This window comes from Chiloscyllium plagiosum, chromosome 16 (genome assembly GCF_004010195.1).
Source record: "Chiloscyllium plagiosum isolate BGI_BamShark_2017 chromosome 16, ASM401019v2, whole genome shotgun sequence".
NCBI classification, from domain to species: domain Eukaryota; kingdom Metazoa; phylum Chordata; class Chondrichthyes; order Orectolobiformes; family Hemiscylliidae; genus Chiloscyllium; species Chiloscyllium plagiosum.
Window position 1 is genome coordinate 13,513,945 of NC_057725.1, and position 23,921 is coordinate 13,537,865.

The 23,921-nt window shown below is 41.3% G+C and overlaps 1 protein-coding gene across 5 annotated transcripts in view; it reads right to left on the bottom strand.

The window, feature by feature from the left end:
• ckap5 (cytoskeleton associated protein 5) overlaps nucleotides 1-19,496 on the bottom strand; it is a 119,592-nt gene extending 100,096 nt beyond the window's left edge. For 2 of the 5 annotated variants that reach the window (XM_043705464.1, XM_043705459.1), the window contains exons 1-2: nucleotides 19,210-19,400; nucleotides 3,610-3,699 (exon numbers count right to left, since the gene is read on the bottom strand). In XM_043705464.1, the coding sequence (XP_043561399.1) occupies nucleotides 3,610-3,666 (57 nt within the window). In that variant the 5' untranslated portion in view covers nucleotides 3,667-3,699; nucleotides 19,210-19,400. Of the gene's footprint in view, nucleotides 1-3,609; nucleotides 3,700-19,209; nucleotides 19,402-19,422 lie in introns of those variants that run through there. The other 3 variants (XM_043705461.1, XM_043705462.1, XM_043705460.1) reach the window with 3 other exon arrangements.
• Nucleotides 19,497-23,921: the final 4,425 nt, after the last annotated feature.

A 23,921-nucleotide genomic window follows, 5' to 3' on the forward strand; every position in this document is an offset into this window, starting at 1 on the left:
GTTATTAAATGCATACTTGTAGAATGAGAGATTAAAAAACATTGTTAAAAAATGTGCCAGACAAATTCAAATTCAGTCTTAAACATTTGAAGTTCATTATATTCATTCTGAATCATTTCAGCTAGGGCACTGCAACGTCCTGACTGATTCAGGTTTGGTGCTACCAGATTCAGAATCATCATTCTACAACAGATCTTCCACATTTTCATTAATTGGATAGCCTGCATTTTATGAGTGCTACGATAACAATCTGTGCACAAATAGCATCCCATGATTTGATGACAAAACCACAAAGAAAAATCAAACAGGACAGTACGCATTCCAATTGAAGCTTTCACCTCCACCTGGAACCCATTTATCACAAACATGGTTAAATTATACATTCGACTTAGAACTCCACCTCCTAATTACGTCAATTTGAGTATTATTTCTTCAGACACATGAAACTCAGTTACACTGGGTACGAGTGCATCTCATACTACTAAGTCACATGCTTTAAGTAGGTCACTGAAACGACCAATTTATGCTGTCAATTCACAACTTCACCACATCCTCATTTATCCAAACTGTCTTCATGAAGTCAAACAAAATCCCTTCCAGGGAATTTGGTTTTCAGCATGGCATTAAGTTTTAAATTACCAGAGTTTAAATTTTTTCATGTCAGCAACACATTAAAATCTTCTCTGTTCTCGAGAAAGCCACATGATATTTACAAGCCTCCTTATTTTACATACAAATGTTGGCAATTTGAAGTTCACAGACATTTGGTCAATGCTGCAGATGTGACATAATGGGCAATTGTTTGTGCCACTGTCAAATGAGTTGCTAGAAACTAGCAATTTCAATAGCGAAGTCTTCTGGTAAGCTCTGAGGAATCTTGGCCTTCTGCAATAACTCTAGACATTTTGGTTCCATGAAATGACTACACCAACTAACAATTGCTCTGAATTGTTTTCAGTGCTCCAGGTTGAATTTTGCCCACTTCAGTGCATATATACACAGAAACAATTCTGGTGACATAAAACATTAGAATGGTTATGCTAAGAATCTATTTTGATGTGCCTCAATCAATAGAGTTGATTTTGGGTATCATCTTCTGAAATTGCACCACCCTTGTCCCCAAACTCTAACAAGCAGGTGCTTATGGTCTTTTGTCAGCAAGATTAAAATTTCTCTACACCTTCTACTCCCCTTTCCAATTACTCAGCAGTTAGCCAAACACTCTAAAGCTTCCCCCAAATAAAACTGAAGTAGATTAGATTAGATTACTTTACAGTGTGGAAACAGGCCCTTCGGCCCAACAAGTCCACACCGACCCGCTGAAGCGCAAACTACCCATACCCCTACATTTACCCCTTACCTAACACTACGGATAATTTAGCATGGCCAATTCACCTGACCTGCACATCTTTGGACTGTGGGAGGAAACCGGAGCACCCGGAGGAAACCCACGCAGACACGGGGAGAATGTGCAAACTCCACACAGACAGTCGCCTGAGGCGGGAATTGAACCTGGGTCTCTGGCGCTGAGGCAGCAGTGCTAACCACTGTGCCACCATGCCGCCCACTAGAACAGAGTAATCAGTTCTGAGAAGATTCACACAATATTAATTGCTCTCTTCCCATAAATGCTGCCAAACTTGTTCAGTTTCTGCAGTACTTTCTGCTCTTATTTTTCCCTTAACTTCTTCCCGCTATCTTCAGCCTTTGCTAACTCATCCTGTCTTGTAGATATCCTGGCACGGCCAACATTTATTGCCCATCACCACTAGTTGACATGAGACAGTGGAGCTGCATCAAGGAAATGAGTAGTTTTGTATGCTACATCTGAGGGCAGTCATGCAAGTGTATGTTTTTTTTTAAGAAAGTCTACAGCCTTTAAAACACCTCATCACTGAAGCTAAATCAACTCAGACCTGCTTTGTATTTGGATGGGAGACCACCTGGGAATACCAGGTGCAATAAAAAGGCACTGTAATGCATTGGTAGTGCCCCTAACTTTGAACTATAAGGTCCAGGTTCAAGTCCCACCTGCTCCAGAGGTGTGTAATAACATTTCTGAACGTGGAGATTAGAAAATATTTAGAATTTTTAAAGACTTGGAGGAAACTAGAAGAGATGATTTCCTTTTAAGGAAAAAGTGAAGCTCAGCCTTTTTATGGTCACTTTTATGGATACTAACTTCTTTCTCTCTAACCTGCCTTACAAAAGCGGACATATTCCTCACCAAAAAATTTAGTTGTCTCTGCGTACTTATCCAAATTGAATGAGTTAACTTCCACTATCATTTCAGATAGTGCTCTCCGCATTGGGAAATGTTTTCAACACCAAGTTGTCACCACAACGTTTTTGGCAATACTGTTCAAATCTGTACTGTCTAGTATCTGGCCTTTCTGCTGGGGGCAGGGGGGGGGGAGGAGGAGAAGAGGTGGGAAGAGCTTATTATGCATTTGATCAAAGATCTTTGAAGACCTCTATCAACTCACCTTTATAATAAAAAGAGAAGCCCAACATTCCATACCCAATTCCACATTCTATATCTTTCCCAATACTTTATATGGACAGTAATGCAGCGGAGACCTAGCCAGTGATTACAAAGGTTTATCAGAACTACCTAGCGTTATGGAGAAAATCACCAGCCTTAGAGTTAGTCACGGTTCAACGACAATTTATTGTACAAAGAAATACCGGAGCTGTGGGAGAGAAAGACACCAACAGCACAGTGGTCAGCTGCGATTCTTCACTCAACCCCGAGGACATAACAAGATACTTTGTGATATAATAGGTCAGTGATGAGGTTATTGTTTCTGAAATATAGTTTGGTTGTTACAAACATTGCAGAATCATTATTAGCTTCGGTGCAGTCTTTGCTAGTCCCAGCGCAGCCTTTGTTAATTTCAGCACGGTCATTGTCAGTTTCAACACAGATGTTGTCAGCTGCAATGTCTGTGCGAAGTCCATTTCTGTAATAATGGGCGCTAATTGCTCTTCCTGAGGACTATTACTGCAGCCTTGGCTGTTATCACTCCGTATTAAGTCCGTATTAAATGGATAGCTGGACCCAGACACTTCAGCGGGCAGTATACGCTACTCATACGTATTCTCTCCTGAACCGCTTTAAACTAATGAACTAGGTTGCGAGTACATTGTGCTAGTGTTCTGGTGGCCCCAGGCAGTCTCTCTGTTTACTCTGTCGTTTCTCTCCATATTGTGGTCTGTTAGTCATCTTGTGTGGCAGGTGGCCAATTTATGGTTCAGCAGCCATCTTGTGTCCATGTGCCTACTGTCACCCTGCCCCATGCCATCTCCTACTTCGAGTTTTGTATTTACTCCTTCTTTGCTAAACACAAAGATTCCACTTTTCAAAAAAAAAAATGCCTTTTCAACTGTCCACACAACTTCAAAGATTCTAGTCCCTCATTTCTAGTTTTAGACTCCTTCTGGAATTGAATTATGAAGTTGATGTTATGCAATGCATTCAATGAAAACCATTGCAACAGTCTTCCACAAATATCTACCTCAGATTTGGTCAACGTTCAATTAATTCTCCACAAATATTTGGCGATCATTCCAATAATACTTGTAACTAAAGAAAAATCTGGCACCTACCTTATGCTCACATTTCTGGTCAATCGGCAATTTCATCCATTCGCATTCATCCCCCATGATGCTTATGTAATGTACTCAGTAAACAGCAACCTGGAAAATAAACAGGTATTATTATCCAAGCCACTTTTCACTATACAACAACATGGGTGGACTTCATAGATTTGGCTGGAATAAAGGCCCCATTATTTTTTGCTGCCTCCTCACTCACTTAGTCATAATTCAAAGTAGCATAGACATGTAAGGATTTTGAGGAGACACTGAGCAGGTTTGCCTTGTTTCTTTGGAGTTTAGCAGATTGAGAGATCATACTGAAATGCAAAACCGTTAAGAGGCCTGACAAGGTACAGGTTGGTTCCCCTTGCGTTTAGATGCAGAGCAATCTCAGAATTAGATGCTGCTCATTTAAGACAGATGAGGAAAACTTTCTCCTAGATGAGAAAAATTCCCAACAGAATTCTTTTCCATAGAAGGCATTTGAGACTGGGCCATTGAGTATATTGAAGGTGGAGACAGATTTTTAACCAGGGAATCAGGGTTATTGAAATAAGGCAGGAAAGCAGAGTTGATTATCAACTCAGTTATGAGCTCATTGAATGGCAGAGCAGATGCAATGAGCCAAATGGCATACCTCTGCTCCACATCTTATTGCCTAACTACAGAACTATATCCAAATATTAGACAGCAACAAAATCTGTCCTGATCTTGCTTTGAAAGCAATTTGATTGCTCGGAAACAGTCCCAAAGCATTTCCAAGTAAAAACCACAACACCAGGTTATAGTCCAACAGGTTTATTTGGAAGGGAAAAAGTGAGGACTGCAGATGCTAGAGATCAGAGCTTAAAAATGTGTTGCTGGAAAAGCGCAGGTCAGGCAGCATCAAAGGAGAAGGAGAATTGACGTTTCGGGCATAAGCCCTTCTTCAGGTTTATTTGGAAGTACAAGCTTTCAAACTGCTGCTCCTTCATCCGGTAGCTAGGTGTGATTTTTAAACTTTGTCCATCCCAGTCCAAACTGGTAACTCCACATCATGGATCTCCAAAGTAATATAGCACCAAAATTGAAACACATTTAAATCACTGGTCAGAACAGAACTTTATGTCAGTGCCACATTAATTTGCTTCAAACAGTTTACTCTTGCAGGTTTCAACCTTAAATGGCAAGAAATAATTTTTGTAATAAGCAGCATTTCAGCAGCCTGTCAATCTGCTGAACTTCAAAGAGATGAAGCAAACTTTTAAATAACCCAGGCATTTTATTCTTTGTATTAACAAAGAGCAATATGCTGAATGTTATTACTGGGAAGGACAGATGACCAGTCAGGCAGTCTAGATGATACAGTAGACAAAAAGGCGGAAATGATTCAAACAGTACTGAACGCGGTCTCCAAGCAAAATTATTTTAAAAAGGCAGGTGTTTCAGCTTTTGGGACAGCATCTCAGGACACCAGAAAATCAAGCAAGGAGGCGTAGTTGAGCACAGTGAACCATGATCTGAGAGGACGAAGATCAAGAGCTTTAGGAACATGATCTAGAGAACAACAGCACTGAAAAGAAAAGATGGAATAAGATGGAAATTGCAATGGTAGACAAAAGCAAGGCAATGGAAGAGTTTCAGAGCATTAAAAAAGTGTTCTTCAGTATTGGACTTGAAAAAAATTTAGTTATTTTGAAGAGGGGATCTAGGATTTTAAACAAAGTTTACAAAAGTAATGCAATAAAACAAGCGTCAGGATAGCATGAAACATGGGTGGCAAACTTGAAGGTGCTCTGCTCCCACTGCATTTCCTTACTCGGACTGGTGGGAAATGAAAGGTGCAGAAATAGTTCATGTTAGTGCACATTTTGCACCCACATGTTTGTGTTATTCCAATAGCACCTATCAAGTCAAGTGGAAAGTATTTTAGCAAATTCCTGATTTGTGTCTTGCAGATATTACTGCCAAAAAAGCTAACTGTACACCAGCGAATACACAGCCTCTAATACATTAATAACTAATAATTTTGAGTAGCTCAGTTGGGTTTCCAGTCAATGGTTGTACCTAGTGGGAAATTTCAAGTATTGATATAAACTGTCAACGTTAAGACACTTAATGAAAGAGGACGATTGTCTGATGGAATTTGAATTAGTTAGTACATTTACAAGCTTTGATCGATTAATAAATCTTGCACATACAAACAACAAACAACTTCATTAGCTTAGGAATTGCAAATGAAACAAAGCATTGTAAAAGCAAGTTTCAGTTGAAGATAGCAGAGCTTCGTAAGGTTGTCAGGAACATCTACAAAGTGAAATGATTGGCCACCAATCATTTTGCATTCATAAGTGCCACAGCTGGAGCTGTTTACCTCATTACTATTATCTTCCGTTTTACTTGGTACATGCTGCTGACAGCACTATTTGTTTCTCATTGGAAAAGTAACAAACTGTTTGCAATGTATGGCCCTTTCAGCTAGATGAAGCTGAACCTCTCACTGGCATATCATGACTCCCAAAACAGCTGGGAAATGTATATAATTTTTTTTGGTGGGATAGAAATGTATGCTAACAGAATACCTGCGCATGCAGAAAATACTTCAAAGATATTTTAAATACTTTGACAACCACCTGATGAAGGAGCAGCACTCCGAAAGCTAGTGCTTCCAAATAAAAATCAGACAACACCAGGTTATAGTCCAACAGGTTTAACTTTGTACACCCCAGTCCAACACTGTTGTCTCCAAATCATACTTTGAATATATGCCAACTTTACTATCGACTGGAAGCAGAGCCTGGGGGGGAAAAGACAGAGCAACAATGGCAGGAGTTTCTGGGTGTAATTGAGGACCCAATACAAAGATACATCCCAAAAAAAAGATGGATTATCCAGGGACTGGTTATAGAGCCAGGATTGATAAAGGAAGTCAGAAAACGTATCAAAGAAAAAGACAGAACCTATAAAGTGGCCAAGAGCACTGGGAAATCAGAAGATTGGGAAGGCTATAAAAAACAAACAGAGGACAACAAAGAAAGAAATAAGGAATGAGAGGATCCAATATGAAGGTAAGCTAGCCAGTAATATTAGAAATTATAGGAAAAGTTTCTTTTAATACTAAGAAACAAACAAGAGGCAGAAGTAGAAATTAGGTCACTCCAAATTGATGCAGGGTAGTGCTGGGAGATAAGGAAATAGTTGAAGAACTTAAGTACTTTGTCAGTCTTCACAGTGGAAGACATGAGTAATATCTCAACAATTAAGGAGAGTCAGGGGCAGAATTGAGTATGGTAGCCATTACAAAAAAGAAAGTGCTAGAAAAGCTTAAAAGGTCTAAAAATCAATAAATCTCCTGGCCCCAACGGGCTATATCCTAGAATTTTGAGAGACGTATGGCTGAGGAAATAGCAGAGGCTCTGACTGTGATCTTAAAAATAAAAATCACTGGAGTCAGGAAAGTCCCAGATGGTTGGAAAATTGCTGTTGCAACCCCTTGTTCAAGAAAGGATCGACAAAAGATAGAAAATTATAGGCCGATTAGCCAAGCCTTGGTTGTAGGTAAAATTCTAGAATCCATAGTTAAGGATGAGATTCCTAAATTCTTGGAAGTGCAGGGTCAGATTAGAACAAGTCAGCATGGATTTAGTAAGGGGAGGTTGTGCCTTACAAACCTGCTAGAATTTTTTGAAGAGAGAACAAGTAGGTTAGACCAGAGAAACCCAGTGGATGTAATCTACCTAGACTTCCAAAAGGCCTTTGATAAAAGGTGCCTCACGGGAGGCTGCTGAGTAAGGTTAGGGCCCATGTGTTCGAGGTGAGCTACTGGCATGGATTGAAGATTGGGTGTCTGACAGAAGGCAGAGAGTTGGGATAAAAAGGTTCTTTTTTGGAAGGGCAGCTGGTGACAAGTGAGGACCTGCAGGATTCAGTGTTTGGGCTGCAGCTGTTCATTTTATATATTAATGATCTGGATGAAGGGATGGCGGCATTCTGGCCAAGTTCGATGATACAAAGTTAAGTGGACAGGCAGGTAGTACTGAGGTGGTGGGGAGGCTGCAGGAAGATTTAGACAGTTTAGGAGAGTGGTCCAGGAAATGGCTGATGAAATTCAACGTGAGCAAGCGTGAGGTTTTGCACTTTGGTAAAAAAAAATACAGGCATTGACTATTTTTTTTAAACAGAGAGAAAATTCATAAAGGAGGAGAAAGTGAGGTCTGCAGATGCTGGAGATCAAAGTTGAAACTTTATTGCTGGAACAGCACAGCAGGTCAGGCAGCATCCAGGGAACAGGAGATTCGACGTTTCGGGCACAGGCCCTTCTTCCTGAAACGTCAAATCTCCTGTTCCCTGGATGCTGCCTGACCTGCTGTGCTGTTCCAGCAATAAAGTTTCAACAGAAAATTCATAAAGCCAAAATACAAAGGGATCCAGAAGTGCTAGTCCAGGATTCTCTCAATGTTGATTTGCAGGTTGAGTTTGTGATTAAAAAAGCAAATGTAATGTTTTCATTTATCTCAAGAGGGTTGGAATATAAAAGCAGCGATGTGCTTTTGAGACTTTATAAAGGTCTTATTGGGCCCCATTTAGAATAGTGTCCAGTTGTGGGCCCCACACCTAAGGAAGGACATACTGGCATTGGAGCATGTCCAGTGGAGATTCACATGGATGATCCATGGAATGGTAGGCTTAACAGATGATGATCGGCTGAGGATCCTGGGATGGTATTCATTAGAGTTTAGAAGGTTCAGGGGAGATCTAATAGAAACTTACAAGATAACGCATGGCTTAGAAGGGGCGGACGCTGGGAAGTTGTTTCTGCTCGGGGAGACTAGGATCCTTGGGCACAGCTTTAAAGTTAGAGAGGTTCAATTTAGAACAGTAATGAGGAGACATTTCTTCAGCCAGAGTGTGGTGGGCCTGTGGAATTCATTGCCACAAAGCGCAGTGGAGGCCGGGATGTTGGATGCCTTCACGGCAAAAATTGATAATTCCTTGCGAGATCAAGAATTTAAGGGCTAGGAGGAAAGAGTGCTGTTAAGTAGAATTGAAACACTCATCAGCTATGATTAAATGGCAAAGTGGACTCCATGGGCCGAATGGTTTTGCTTCCACTCCTGTGTCTTATGGCCTAAACTTCATTAATCTAGTATGTAGAACACTATTTTAACTCATTTAACTCTCTCAGTTTGATTACCATTCTAAAGTTTCTATAAGTAACCAAGCACCATGAGCTGCTTTAAAAAGAATGCCAAGACTATGAATGATCTGGTAACCAAATGCGGCTGTGCAACAAGAATGGTGGGTACAGTAACAAGGAGCTTTGACAAAACACAGATGGAAGCAGCTTCTGTGACTGCAGGTTTGCAAGGTACTACATTTAAACAATCAGAGAATACACCAAGGACAACACTTCTGGATTTTCCCCAAGATGTCTGAGGGTACAAGACATTACTCGTGAAACTTAAACTCTAAAAAGGATCATTACGGAGAAAAAAAATTCTCCCATGCATCAATTTTCTTCAAACATTTATTATAAAATTCACCAACTGAATAACAAGTTGTATCAGGGGTCACATGCGCTAGGGAACACAGAACAGAGCAGATTAGTGATCTGAAGACAAAGCACAATGCTATGCATAAGTATCAAGGCATATGAGTCGTCTTGCTGTGAACTACTGAAGATTGCAAATTCTTAATAAGGAAGGTTATTCAACCTTGATTTACCCATCCCAAATGAATCTATTTTCAGACCATACTAAACACCCTCACTACCAACCAATACAAAAATTGCATTTGTTTCTTTAGGGACCCAGCATTTTAAAATCACCCCTACTGTAGTCTGATCCACATACTGATGTTATTTTCTAATAAAGGATTTGAATAGAAGTGAAGCAATGTGACCCACATAGGTTTGCAGATTAGAGAGGCTGCATTTTTATGCATGAAATGCATCTTTTTAGAAGATGTCCAAAATAATGGGCGGCACGGTGGCTCAGTGGTTAGCACTACTGCCTCACAGCACCAGAGTCCCAGGTTGGCTTCCAGCCTCAGGCGACTGTGTGTGGAGCTTGCACATTCTCCCTGTGTCTGCGTGGGTTTCCTCCGGGTGCTCCGGTTTCCTCCCACATACCAAAGATGTGCAGGTCAGGTGAATTAGCCATGCTAAATTGCCCATAGTGTTAGGTGCATTAGTCAGAGAGAAATGAGTCTGGGTGGGTTACTCTTCAGAAGGTCGATGTGGACTGGTTGGGCTGAAGAGCCTGTTTCCACACTGTAGGGAATCTAATATAAAGCAGTTGAGAAAATATAGAAAACAATAACAGCGGCATACATTGCATCTTCAATGTTTTGAAGATGTGATAATATTGTTGAAATGGGAAAAATAAATCTCAAGAACTGTTTCAAAAATAAAGTATCCCATACAGGTAACAGTTTAACAACAATTGTGGCGGCACGATAGCACAGTGGTTAGTACTGCTACCTCACAGCGCCAGAGACCTGGGTTCAATTCCCGCCTCAGGCGACTGTGTGTGGAGTTTGCACATTCTCCCCGTGTCTGCGTGGGTTTCCTCCGGTTTCCTCCCACAGTCCAAAGATGTGCAGGTCAGGTGTATTGGCCATGCTAAATTGCCCATAGTGTGAGAGGAAGGGGTAAATGTAGGGGAATGGTTGTGGGTGGGTTGCGCTTCGGCGGGTCGGTGTGGACTTGTTGGGCAGAAGGGCCTGTTTCCACACTGCAAGTAATCTAACCTAATCTTAAAAAAACATTTTAATTCAAGCTGTAATTTACACACACATTTTCTAGGAATTAGTGTGTTACATCAACAGCACAACACAACTGAACTTTAATAGAAATTCTTATCTTTGTACCAATTCTTTAAACATTTCAGATAGCGATATTTCACGTTTCCACAAACAGATCTAGCAGACGTGGCAGCACAATGGTATGGTGTTAGCAGGGAGATGCCCTACTCAACATAAGATTCAAATCTCATGAAGTCTCATGGTATCCAATCAAATCTGAATAAGAAAGAACCCTGTTAATTACCATTTACCCTTTTTTCTTCAGCTGAGTCCCATCTTCACAATGAGGAAATGCTCCAGCGTTCTATGACACAATCACAATGCTAAATGGGATAGATTCCAAACTGATTTCACAACTCAAGAAAAGGCAAGCCGAAGATTCTGTGGCAGAATTGTACTGAACGACAAATTTACAATCCTATGGCCCAGTATATATCCCACTCTACATTACCAGGGATCAACCCTGGTTCAAAGAAGATTGCAGGAGGGTAGGTCAGGAGTGGCACGAGGCATATCTAAAAACAGGTGTCAACCTGGTGTAACTACAACACAGAATTGTTTGCATGCCAAACAGCAGGAGAAGATTAACAATGTCACAATACCACAACTAACAGATCAGATATAAGCACTGCAGACCTGCCACATCATGACTGGTGATAGTAACTGAACAAATTACTGGAAGAATCTTCAACAATGTTTCATCCTCCATGATGACAAACCAACAAGCAGTGTAAAAGAGAAAAATCCACAATAATTTTTAGCTGCAAGTATAGATGATCCAGCCTAGCATCTTCCAGAGATTCCCAAAACCTCAGGAAATTTGATTCTTTCCATAGGCCTTAAACACGCCTCCTGGAAGAAGGAGTGATTTACCTGCACTTCATTCAACGTCATCTACTGTATCCACTGCTCACAACGCTGTCTCCTCTACATCGGGGAGGTGAGATGGAGACTGGATGACCACTTTGTGGGACGCCTATAATCTGTCCATAAAAATGACCCTGATCTTCCACTTGCCTGTTACTTCAACACACTGTTCCCACGCTAACAGTTCAGTCTCAGGGCTAAATAAAAGTAGCAAAGAGGAGGAAATGGACACCATCATGCATTCCGGGAAATCAGAAATGGGCAGATGTTCATCAAGCTTTTGTTAGTGTGAAAGCTTGACGAGTTTATACCAGTCGGTTATAGAAAGGTGATGTTGCAAGTAGCACGTGAACTACCAATAGGTCATTTAGAAGGAAAATTCAAAAACGTTTTTATTGGCCTGGAATGCACAAGGATGTATTTGACTTTTGCCAGACATGTCATACATGATAGATAATTGGAAAACCTTATGTCGCGATAAAACCAGCACACTTAATACCATTCTCACATTTGAGAAACTTTTTGCAAGTCTTGATTGTGTAGAACTTCTCCTAAAACATTGGAATCAGTATTTTTTTGACAATAGTGATGTGTCTACTGAGTTCCAGAGGCCATTCTATCAAGCAGTATCACAGTTAAAAAGGACTGTAGAAGAGTTACTCAAACTTTCATTAGATAATGACTGTCCACAGAAATACAATCAGATCAGGGGTCAAATTTTACAAAGTTTATGCATGCTTAGGAATAAAACAATTCATATCCACTGCATAACATCCAGAATCATGGTGAACATTAAAGTTTGCCACTGTTCTAAGGACCATGTTGACTATCCAGAGGATTGGGTAAAAGTATTCCATTTGTACTTTTTGCAATTAAGGATGCACATAATCAATCAACTAAATTTAGTCCATACAAATTAGTTTTTGGACATGAGGTGCAAGGACCACTGAAATTAATTGACAAGAAATTGGTGAGTCAGAGTTCAGAGACCACGTATTTGCACCATGTGTCAAACTTCAGGGAAAGATTAAACAGAATGCATGACGTGACTAGCTGACATTCAAACATAGCACAGCATGTAACAGGCAGAGAATAAATCAAAAATTCTACATTTTGTTTGAGGAAATAAAGCGTTAGTGTTACTCCCAATAGTGCATGAACCTTTAAAAGGTAAGGTTTACTGGGCCTGATCAAATTGAAAGGAAATTTAATCAGAGATGAATTATTTAGCAAAAATGCCAAATGGAAAGAAATTTGTCACGTGAATATGCTCAAGCAGTATTTTGATAGGAAAGGAAACAAAAAGAGAATGTGTTACTGATTACAAAACACAGCAAAAAAGCAAGTTCAGAGGAACCTGAACTGGACACTAAATTAAACTGGACATTGAGGAAGTTCTCAAAAACGGGGATAAGTTACCTTCCAAAAGAAAATCGAAGTGACCTAAAAGAGTTATTACAAATCACATGGGGATATGCGTGGGAAGAAGTTGGGAAGTACTAATCTAATTAGGCAAGATGTAGGATTAAGCAACACCCTTTCAGACTTAACGCTCTAAAGTTGGTACAGGTTCAAGGAGATTGGATGAATGCTGAGACAATAAAATTGAAGTGAGTTGCAGCAAATGGAGTTTAACCATAGTAATGGTGCCAAAATCACATGGAACCCAAGGACTGAATGAGCCTATCACAAAGTCAATGTAGTTACAAAATCTGACTCGTAGCTTATTCCATGTTTGAAAGACTGTGTTAAGAAGGTGGGACAAGCAAGTTACATTTCAAAGTTGGACTTATTCAGAGGATGTTGGTAGTTACTTTTATCTGAAAGGGTAATTGGAAATTCTGCTTTTGTGACACCGAGACTGTACCACTTTAAAGTCATGTTGTTTGGTATGAAAAATGTGCCAGCCACATTTCAAAGATTAACCAATAGTCAGTTTGGATTATCAAATTGTGTAGGTGGCTTAAATCACACATAGAAGGAACATTTGGAGAAATACTGGAATTGTTCAATCGACTTCAGGAAACAGGGTTGGCAACAAATTTGACTAAGAGTGAGTTCGCAAAAGCTCAATTCATGTTACTGGATCAAGTCACTGGACACAGAGTCAGAGATGTACAGCATGGAAACAGACCCTTCGGTCCAACCCGTCCATGCCAACTAGATATCCCAACCCAATCTAGTCCCACCTGCCAGCACCCGGCCCATATCCCTCAAAACCTTTCCTATTCATATACCCATCCAAATGCCTCTTAAATGTTGCAATTGTACCAGCCTCCACCACTTCCTTTGGCAGCTCATTCCATACACATGCCACCTTGTGTAAAAAAGTTGCCCCTTAGGTCTCTTTTATATCTTTCCCCTCTCACCCTAAACCTATGCCCTCTAGTTCTGGACTCCCCGACCCCAGGGAAAAGACTGTCTATTTATCCTATCCATGCCCCTCATAATTTTGTAAACCTCTACAAGGTCACCCCTCAGCCTCCGACGCTCCAGGGAAAACAGACCCAGCCTGTTCAGCCTCTCCCCATTGCTCAAATCCTCCAACCCTGGCAACATCCTTGTAAATCTTTTCTGAACCCTTTCAAGTTTCACAACATCTTTCCGATAGGAAGGAGACCAGAATTGCACGCAATATTCCAACAGTGGCCTAACCAATGTCCTGTACAGCTGTAACATGACCTCCCAACTCCTGTACTCAATACTCTGACCAATAAAAGAAAGCATACCAAACGCCTTCTTCACTATCCTGTCTACCTGCGACTCCACTTTCAAGGAGCTATGAACCTGCACTCCAAAGTCTCTATGTTCAGCAACACTATCCAGGACCTTATCATTAAGTGTACAAGTCCTGCTAAAATTTGCTTTCCCAAAATGCAGCACCTCACATTTATCTGAATTAAATTCCATCTGACACTTCTTAGCCCATTGGCCCATCTGGTCAAGATCCTGTTGTAATCCGATGTAGCCCTCTTTGCTGTCCACTACACCTCCAATTTTGGTGTCATCTGCAAACTTACGAACTGTACCTCTTATGCTTGCATCCAAATAATTTATTTAAATGATGAAAAGTAGAGGACCGGGCACTGATCCTTGTAGCACTCCACTGGTCACAGGCCTCCAGTCTGAAAAACAACCCTCCAGCACCACCCTCTGTCTTCTACCTTTGAGCCAGTTCAGTATCCAAATGACTAGTTCTCCCTGTATTCTGTGAGATCTAGCCTTGCTAATCAGTCTCCCATGGGGAACCTTGTCAAACGCCTTACTGAAGTCCATAGATCACATCTACCACTCTGCCCTCATCAATCCTCTTTGTTACTTCCTCAAAAAACTCAATAAAGTTTGAGAGACATGATTTCTCACACACAAAGCCATGTTGACTATCCCTAATTAGTCCTTGCCTTTCCAAATACACGTACATCCTGTCCCTCAGGATTCCCTCCAACACCATGGGCGGCACGGTGGCACAGTGGTTAGCACTGCTGCCTCAGTGCCAGAGACCCGGGTTCAATTCCCACCTCAGGCGACTGACTGTGTGGAGTTTGCATGTTCTCTCTGTGTCTGCGTGGGTTTCCTCCGGGTGATCCGGTTTCCTCCCACAGTCCAAAGATGTGCAGCTAAGGTGAATTGGCCATGCTAAATTGCCCGTAGTGTTAGATAAGGGGTAAATGTAAGGGTATGGGTGGGTTGCGCTTCGGCAGATCGGTGTGGACTTGTTGGGCCGAAGGGCCTGTTTCCACACTATAATGTAATCTAACCTAGTCTAAACTTGCCCACAACCGACGTCAGGCTCACAGGTCTATAGTTCCCTGGCTTGTCCTTACCACCCTTCTTAAACAGTGGCACCACGTTAGACAACCTCCAGTCTTCCGGCACCTCACCTATGACCATCGATGATACAAATATCTCAGCAAGAGGCCCAGCAGTCACATCTCTAGCTTCCCACAGAGTTCTAGGGTACACCTGATCAGGTCCTGGGGATTTATCCACCTTCAGCTGTTTCAAGACATCCAGCATTTCCTCCTCTGTAAAATGGACATTTTGCAAGATGTCACTATCTATTTCCCTACAGTCGATATCTTCTAACATGAACAAATGGCTCCATGGGATGTGAAAACAGATTATTGGGGACTTTCCCCATACTAAAGTACTACAATTCCTGGGACTGAGTGGCTTTGATTGTTAAAATTTGGTATGAACTTCCAAATGTTGTTGCTCCACGGACTTGATGAAGAACTGCAGAAAGTTTCAGTAGACAGGGAATATTATAACCTGAAACCTGTTATAGCTACATCTTATTACGCAAAGCCATTCAAGGTAGATATCAATGAAAGTGACATGGGTATTGCTGCTGTATGCTGCAAGATAAAAGATAGAAAGATGTAATGGGTGTTTTTTTTCTCCAGATAGTTGAATAATCATCAACAAAAATGTTCCAAAATGCAGGAGATCTTAAGTATAATGCCAGCATTGTAACATTTCAACATTTATGCTGCTAGTAATGTTTAGATAGAGCTTATTTTTGCAGTCATTTAAGTTAAAAATCAACATGTGTCAGGGCAAGAGACTGTAATTGCCAAGACATTGTTGTGACTTTGATAAGGACGATGCAGGAATTTGGTGGCAGGAAAAGCAATGGACTGTAGTAGTTTGCCCCCAGTGGGCAGGCAGATGGGGACACACACCTTTTTGTGTTGATATTGGTTCCTCCTGGATTGCATGGGAGACAATCTATTGACTGAATTTGCCTTTGCCAAGGGTGTCCTTTAAAGGATGTTAATACATCAGAACAGTTGATATTTCATAGTTAAATAATGGATGTAGGTTTGTTCGCTGAGCTGGAAGGTTCAGCGAGCAAACCTACATACAGAATCTCAACCTGAGCTACAAATCTTCTCAAAACTCGATAGTTAAATAATCTTACATTGTCAAGTTTTCCAACAGAGTTAAGTTATTCCAATATTTCTTTCTTTTGTTTGTATTTTTAACTATAGCGTACGAATAAAGCGTGTTTTGCTTGAAGCCTCATAGATTGACCAACTGAATTGCATCTAGAATGCAACGCTTGGCACTGGCCTTTAAAGTAAGAAAAATCAAGGTCGAAGCTTTCTCCATGATAGATTTTGAGGGGGTTTGGTCTGGTCCAGTCCATACACATCAAGGAGCCATCCAGCAAAATCTCACTTTTCAACTTTTGGTCTGTGGTCAGTGGTATTTCAATTGCATATTCAACTTATTAACAGAACCAAGAATTTAAAGATATCACTAAAACTTATTACATTCCCAAAACCAACAAACCAAATGCGATCTTCAGTTAAGACCTTATACCTCAAGGATACCAAAGTCACTAAAATGCATGCTCTTTATCTCCTATTAAAAATGTGCAATTATGCACAAGTGAAACATTTCCTCTAAACTGCACAGCCAAGCACAACAAACTGTACAGGCACATCAGTTTCCAATAGGTGCCACAAAATCCAGATTTAAAGGAAACATCGGATATGTGACTGCATGGAAGCTGCATACTCAATGCAGTTTAGTTTTTTTGGGTTAGCACAAGTGCTTTTGTTCACTCAAGAAACCCTTATAATTGGCTCCTCATAACTTTAGCAAAAATAGTTAACTACATTTTCCTTGTAGAGAAACATAGCCACATGCAAAAAAAAAATCATAAACCATTGTTGCAACCAAGAACGTGGAGAGAGAAATCAAGGGTGAATGCCAATACCACTCTGGGCAAAAGTTTTCACTACAAACCCTTAAACCCTTTAATTAAATCCATGCCTCTGGTGACAAAGGTTTCACCTAAAGGTAATTGGGGATTCCTACCTATTCTATCTTAGAACAGGTACCCCACTACCCTCCAATCTTCTCAAGTTGAACTAAAACAAACCAAGCCTTCCCAATTATTTCACACTGTTATCATAACTTCCTTCTAAATCCTTTCTGTAGCCTCTCTAATATCTGATCCCACAACTGTGGAATATCAGATAAATGCATTTCTGCACTTTGTTGCGTGTCTGTTCTTGTTTTTATAATCATGTAGTCATTTTGTTTAAACTATTAATTTTAATTAATACCTTTTTATTCATAAATACTCAGCCCTCTCCCATTCCTTCTCTGACAACTATTTTAAAAAACCTCTCCCTTTCTCAGTGAATTCCCTGAGCTCAATGCGCAGTAAAAGGAATATTGGATTCTACTTTGTGTTAGCAAAATCCTGTATTTATACTAGCAAAACATTAAAGACCCAAGGTGGGCAAACAATGAAAGAAACTACAATTACAATTAATGATGAATTTTACATTTAGCATTCTTTTTGACTAAACTTCAAAAAGAAATCAAAATATGTTAAAACCCTAGAATAGTCCCACAGGGCAAATTAATTGAAATATTTACCTCTATCAATCCATTTCTAGCCCTTCAACTATTTTGCTTCCTTTGCCTGACTGGACTCTGATTTCAAATTTATACTTCCTGGTTCATATTCCACACTTCTCGCTAACAATTATTTGAATTTGATAAAAGGGGAAGGCCCTAGATGCAGAAGGCAATGCACTTCTTGCATGGTTATTGACAGAATCTTGTCTGAAAAAGTTTACTAGTAACTACAAATAGATGGCGAGTAACATTTATTCAACACATTAAGAGATCAACACTATTAATGAAAGCGTGTATAATAAAAAGTCTAGCCAGTTAAGCATAGTACTTACATGTCAAGGCTCACTGCGCCTTTGGACGTTGAAGCATTAAATATTTATCTACTGAAGCCAAAACAATTAAAAGAATTTCCCCCCAAAATTATCTGACTCAGATGTTACTCAAATGGTATTCACCTCTTAGTGATCCACATACAACAAAAAAAATGCTGCGAATCAAAACAAATTCATGATGAACTATAACCAACATTGTAAGGCGTTGCAGATTACCAGGTGCGGCTTAAAATGCGTCCTCATGTCACATTTCAATTTGGGTGTAAATGTACGCATGTTGGCATAGGGAGAGGTCAAGGTAGCGCAGCTCAGAAGTGCGGCAAGAATTACCTGGTTACGATGTCAACGTTATTTTTAAACCATCATATGCAAATACTGTAAGTCATTTATTTTGGAGCGGTGGAAACCGCATGACTGCGCTGTTGCCATCCCATGAGAAGGACTGGGGAGTACGCACAATGGTCTGAACCAGGCCCTTTAAACAATAGGCACCCTGGAAAGGAAGGGGGATCTAAAAGCAAGAGGAAAAACGCTGGGATAGAAACATTCTTCATTTCTAAACAAAAAATGAATCAGTATGCGAATCCGAGGATACCATGAAAGACCATGGGTCCCACATCTCCCCATCCCAGAGGGACAGTAGCTCCAGATTTCTCCCCAACCTTTCCATCCAATACCCCTGAAGGCTTCAAGCGGCTCTCGGGAAGCCTGAAGAGGTGAGCAGCGGTGCGAAATAAGGCAATAAAAGCTCGTCTCCTTCTGCCTAAAAGGAAACAAACCTGCATCTAAGTGGTGAGGGGTGCGGAAAGGAGAGGAGAAAGGTTGGCGATGATGATGATGATGATGATGATGATGGAATGCTCTCATCAACATCCCTCCCACCGAATAGTCCAGCTCTTCAGTCTTTCGTGAAACACATCAATACTTTTGGGGAAAAAAAGATTGGGGGAGGTTAAAGGAAGTCGACCACCCCCATCCCCCCCCAGGTAAGGCGGGGCCTCCAGCCCCTCCCCCACCACGACCACCACTCGCCCGGCCTCTCAAACCGAGCTCGCCAGACAAGGGGCTCGCTACCAGACTTCCAGAACCCTAGGCCCGGGGAGGGAGAAAAGCAGCACCGACAACCCCCGCCCCCCGCTTCATTGTCCAGCCCCGCACGCCAGAAGAGGAGAAAATGGAGTGCACCTTTCTCTGTGACGCTTCAATTTATTTCATAAATACCGAGACAGGAGAATAAACAACAAACCGTTTCTTTCCCCTCGCTCGCTTCGGCCTTACCGATCCGATTACAGCCAGCCTTACAGGGTGAAACGATCGCCGTTCCGAGGGTGCCACCCGCTTTTTAATTGAAAAAACAACAAAAGCGCCCTTCGCCGTTGAACGGGACCGTTAGTGGGGACGCGCGTTTGAAATTATCGGTTTCCCCTCCCCCCGCCAGCCTGCCCCCTCACACACCCACCCGCACGAGCAACGCTCCACCCGATTGGTCACCAAGCAATTCTGTAACCTCCTCTTCCATTGGTCAGATTCAAATCCACCTGCTGCCCGCGTAAGACGGCAGGACATGGGGATTGATAGTTCGACTAACCAATAGGAATACGAGGCGCCCCTGGGAGGTGACCAGCAGCAGCGGGGTTCCGGGGGCGGGACATTGTTTGATGGTTTGGGCGGCCGGCCTTGCGAGCGCCGACCGTTGGTTCCTCTCGTCTTTTTAAAAGTGCTTTCTCTTTGTTCATGGGGATAGGAGCCGTTTTGTCTCTGCGGCTCACCGTCGGAGGTTGAGGGGGGAATCGAACTTGAGGGCGAATGTGGAGGAAATATCTGGCCGGTTGTTTCGAAATCTATTGGAAAATGCATCTGATAAAACGGCACCAAAATCGTCTCCCTCAAATCCCCCCCTCCCCTCCAGTGCTTGTGTAGTCCCTGTGGAAAGTTAGAGTTTATTCTGCCTTGCGTCTATTGAGTTGGTTAAATGGTCATCTTTCTGGGCTGTAGTACCTAGTTCTGCCTGCTGGTCAGGGTTGGTTGGTTGGTTGGTGGGGTAAGATCATGGTAGCTGAATGTTTGGACAGTACAGTAAAGCCAACTGCTCAGTAAACAAAGGGGAAGACCCTTGATGAATCTAAATGGCCACATCATTCACAGCCTGGCCCATATGCAGCAGTCAAATGTGTAATGGACTTCACAATAAATTTCCAAGCCCATCCAACGTGAATGGGAGCAAACCATCCCCGTTCCTGAGGGAGCTGCCTCTGAGGAAGAATTTTAGACATTTCAGTCAAAATAAGATTTGGGATGACTAATTAATCTCAGTGAAATAGCTGCAATGGAAAATGTATTTTGACCTAAGAGACAGGAACCTGTCTGTTATTTGTTAAAGAGTGAACTGAGTGTTATCGAAGCTGGTGCCAGTGAATGTCAAAATTTTAAACTGAAGAATGTCAGCTCATGTTTATAAAGAAAACAATCTATTACTTGCAGCAGCTGAAAATGTGTTGCTGGAAAAGCGCAGCAGGTTAGGCAGCATCCAAGGAACAGGCGAATCAACATTTTGGGCATAAGCCCTTCTTCAGGAATGAGGAAAGTGTGTCCAGCAGGCTAAGATAAAAGGTAGGGAGGAGGAACTTGGGGAAGGGGCGATAGGTGGAGGGAGGTCAAGGTGAGGGTGATAGGCCGGAGTGGGGTGGGGGCAGAGAGGTCAGGAAGAAGATTGCAGGTTAGGAAGGTGGTGCTGAGTTCGAGGGCTTTGACTGAGACAAGGTGGGGGGAGGGGAAATGAGGAAACTGGAGAAATCTGAGTTCATTCCTTGTGGTTGGAGGGTTCCCAGGCAGAAGATGAGGTGCTCTTCCTCCAAGGGGGAGGTGTGGGTGCAAGTTTTGCAGCATCCAAGTAGTATGGAAATATATGTCTTAATCATGGAAACATATTTTAATTTGTTCATGAGAAATGGGTGTTCTTTGCTAGGCCAGTATTTATTGTCCATTCCTAATTGCCCAGAGCATTTAAGAGTCAACCACATTTGCTGTGGGTCTGGGGTCACATGAAGGCCAGACCAGACAATTGACTTGTGGTCTTTATTAGACTCTTAATTCCAATTTTTATTGAATTCAAACCTGTGCTTCCAGAACATTACCTTGGTTTCTGAATTAACAGTAAAATGATAATACCGCTAGGCAAATGCATTTAAAACAAACTAATGGTCTGAAGCTCAGCTTCATGTCAGAGTATCTTTTAAGTCTGCCTTCAGCAAAGAGATAAGAACTTTACAGGGTATGAGATGTGGGAATGTAATATTTCTATTACTAGTATAGGAAATAAGGGAGTCCAGTTATGATCCTTGGGCCATGCTTTGTTAGCTAGCTACAGAGGAAAGGACAGTACCACTCAGTGATTAAGGCAACCTGCTGTCCATTATGGGGTTTCCTTGTGCTGCTGAATGTAAAATAATTTCACAAATACCTGCAAATTATAAAACTATCATTGTATATCTGACTGTGGGACTATGTCAAATTATAATTTATCAGTTTCAGGAGGGGGAGAAAAAATAGGTGAACGTTTTAAATACAGATAATAGGACCAATCTTGTTTGAACACTAATCACAAATAGCAGGATATTTATGTATCGTACTATATATGAGCACATCTGCCCCATCCCAGAATTCCAGGGCACAGATTACTGCAGATAGTGGTGAATCAGTTGAATTTTGAAGGTTTGAAAAATTAATCCAAAAATGACAATCAATTTAAATGTCAAATATGTTGGTGAAGAATGGTACAGTTGATTACCATTTTTGTCATTTTCCATTTGCGATCTTTGTATAGGCTTGTCATAACCCCCCTAGGGGAAAGTGAGGACTGCAAATGCTGGAGAGTCAGAGTCAAAAAGTGTGGTGCTAGAAAAGCACAGCAGGTCAGACAGCATCCAAGGGTCAAGCGAATCGACATTTCAAGCTTATGCCTGAAACATCGACTCTCCTGCTCCACGGATGCTGCCTGACCTACTTTGCTTTTCCAGCACTACACGTTTTGACTATAACCACCCCCTCCCTATACACATTCAGAACACATCCTTTGCTGCCTACTTGATCTTTACACTCAATTTAAATACTAGTAAGTAAAATGTTCAATTGGCAAGTACTACTTATTCCTAAAGAGCACATTGTGACTGAAAATGGAGCTTCACCTGTATATCAAAATGGTGGTGTTGTCTTATATGCTGTGATCTACTGTATTTAAATCATGTGAATGGACACCCTGCCTACTGCTGCATTGACAATGCTGGCATTGTCCAACTGCTGGGATGTTGTGCCAGAAGTCAGGCAGGAGGAGGAAGACCCTTTTCTGAAACAAGTATTTTCCTTACAGGAATCACTTTTTTTTTTGCAACTAGCTTCCATAACGACACTAGGCTTGAAGGCTGGTGTCATACGGACACTAGGCTTCTGTTTCTTCCTTTGTGTAAATATTTGCACCTTTCAGGACCAGAGATACGAATAACCTAATGAATCACCAAATTAACCTGCTAGGTTTAGTTCATTCAAATTGATCAATGATCATGAGATAAGTGGACCGTTATATTGATGATAGATAAGTTTTAAGGCCAAAAAGATAAATCTCAGTGTTGGATTATGTGCCATTGTTTCTAGAAAGATGCAGGTATTTAAAAACTTCACAAGAGGAGAAGAAGGGACTGGCAGACAAAAATGCTATAACTGGAAGATTTCAAACAGGAGACAAAGTATGAGTGTGTAAAAGTGTAACTCAGTGATCCCTGGAAGGTAATTAGGAGGGGTAATAAACTAACTCATTGGATATATATATACTCCAGGTTGCAGGAAAAAGAATCAATTATGTCACTTGAACATGTTGAATCAAAATCATTGTCAGGAGGAAGATAAGAGAGCAAGTGTAGCATGCTAAAGGCTAGTACAAGGTGACAGCAATGATAGGAGACAGGTATAAAGAGAGGTAACAGTTCACACAGTGTACCTCCTAATTAGATAATTTTGGACTTGGAGGAAGAACAGTGGGCAAGAAGGCCCTATGAAGGATATATTAATCCGGGAAGGAGTACATGTATGTTTATAAGATTGACTCCTGGACCTCTGAGGTTAAATCATCAGAGATTGGACAAATTAGGCCTGTTTTTCCTAGAATTTAGAAGGTTATGGGTGATTTGATCAAAGTCTTTGAGATATTAACAGGAAAAGACATGGTAGGTAACAATAAATTATTTCAACTGTTTTGAGATTCTAGAACTAGAGGGTGTTGTCTGAGAATTCGGGCTAGACTATACAGTAGAGATGATACAAAGTGTGGTAGAGGTTTGAAACTCTTCCTCAAATGGCAGTTGATGCTAGATTTGTTGTTATGTTTAAATCTGAGGTAGATCAATATTTGTTAAGTATAGCTATTAAGTGATATGGGGACAAATGGAAGGTATATGGAACGAGGCCACAAGTCAGCTATGATCTCCTTAAATGGTAGAACAGAATCAAGAGGCTGAATGGCCTACTCCTTTTCATATGTTACTCAGAAAATTTGGTGAACTTTAGGGTGTAGGTTTGATATCCAGATGTTTCATTACCTGGCTAGGTAACATCATCAGTGGCATCCTCCAAGTGAAGCGAAGCTGTTGTCTCCTGCTTTCTATTTATATCTTTCTCCTAGTAAAGACAAGCCAGAGAATTCCTAGAGGTCTGGCACTCCAACCAGAACTCCATAAACAAACTTTGGGAGAAGATTTGTAGATCGGGTGCTCGTTGTTGTAGTTCTGTTCACCGAGCTGGGAATTTGTGTTGCAGACGTTTCGTCCCCTGTCTAGGTGACATCCTCAGTGCTTGGGAGCCTCCTGTGATGTTTCCTCCGGCATTTATAGTGATTTGTACCTGCCGCTTCCGGTTGTCAGTTCCAGCTGTCCGCTGCAGTGGCTGGTATATTGGGTCCAGGTCGATGTG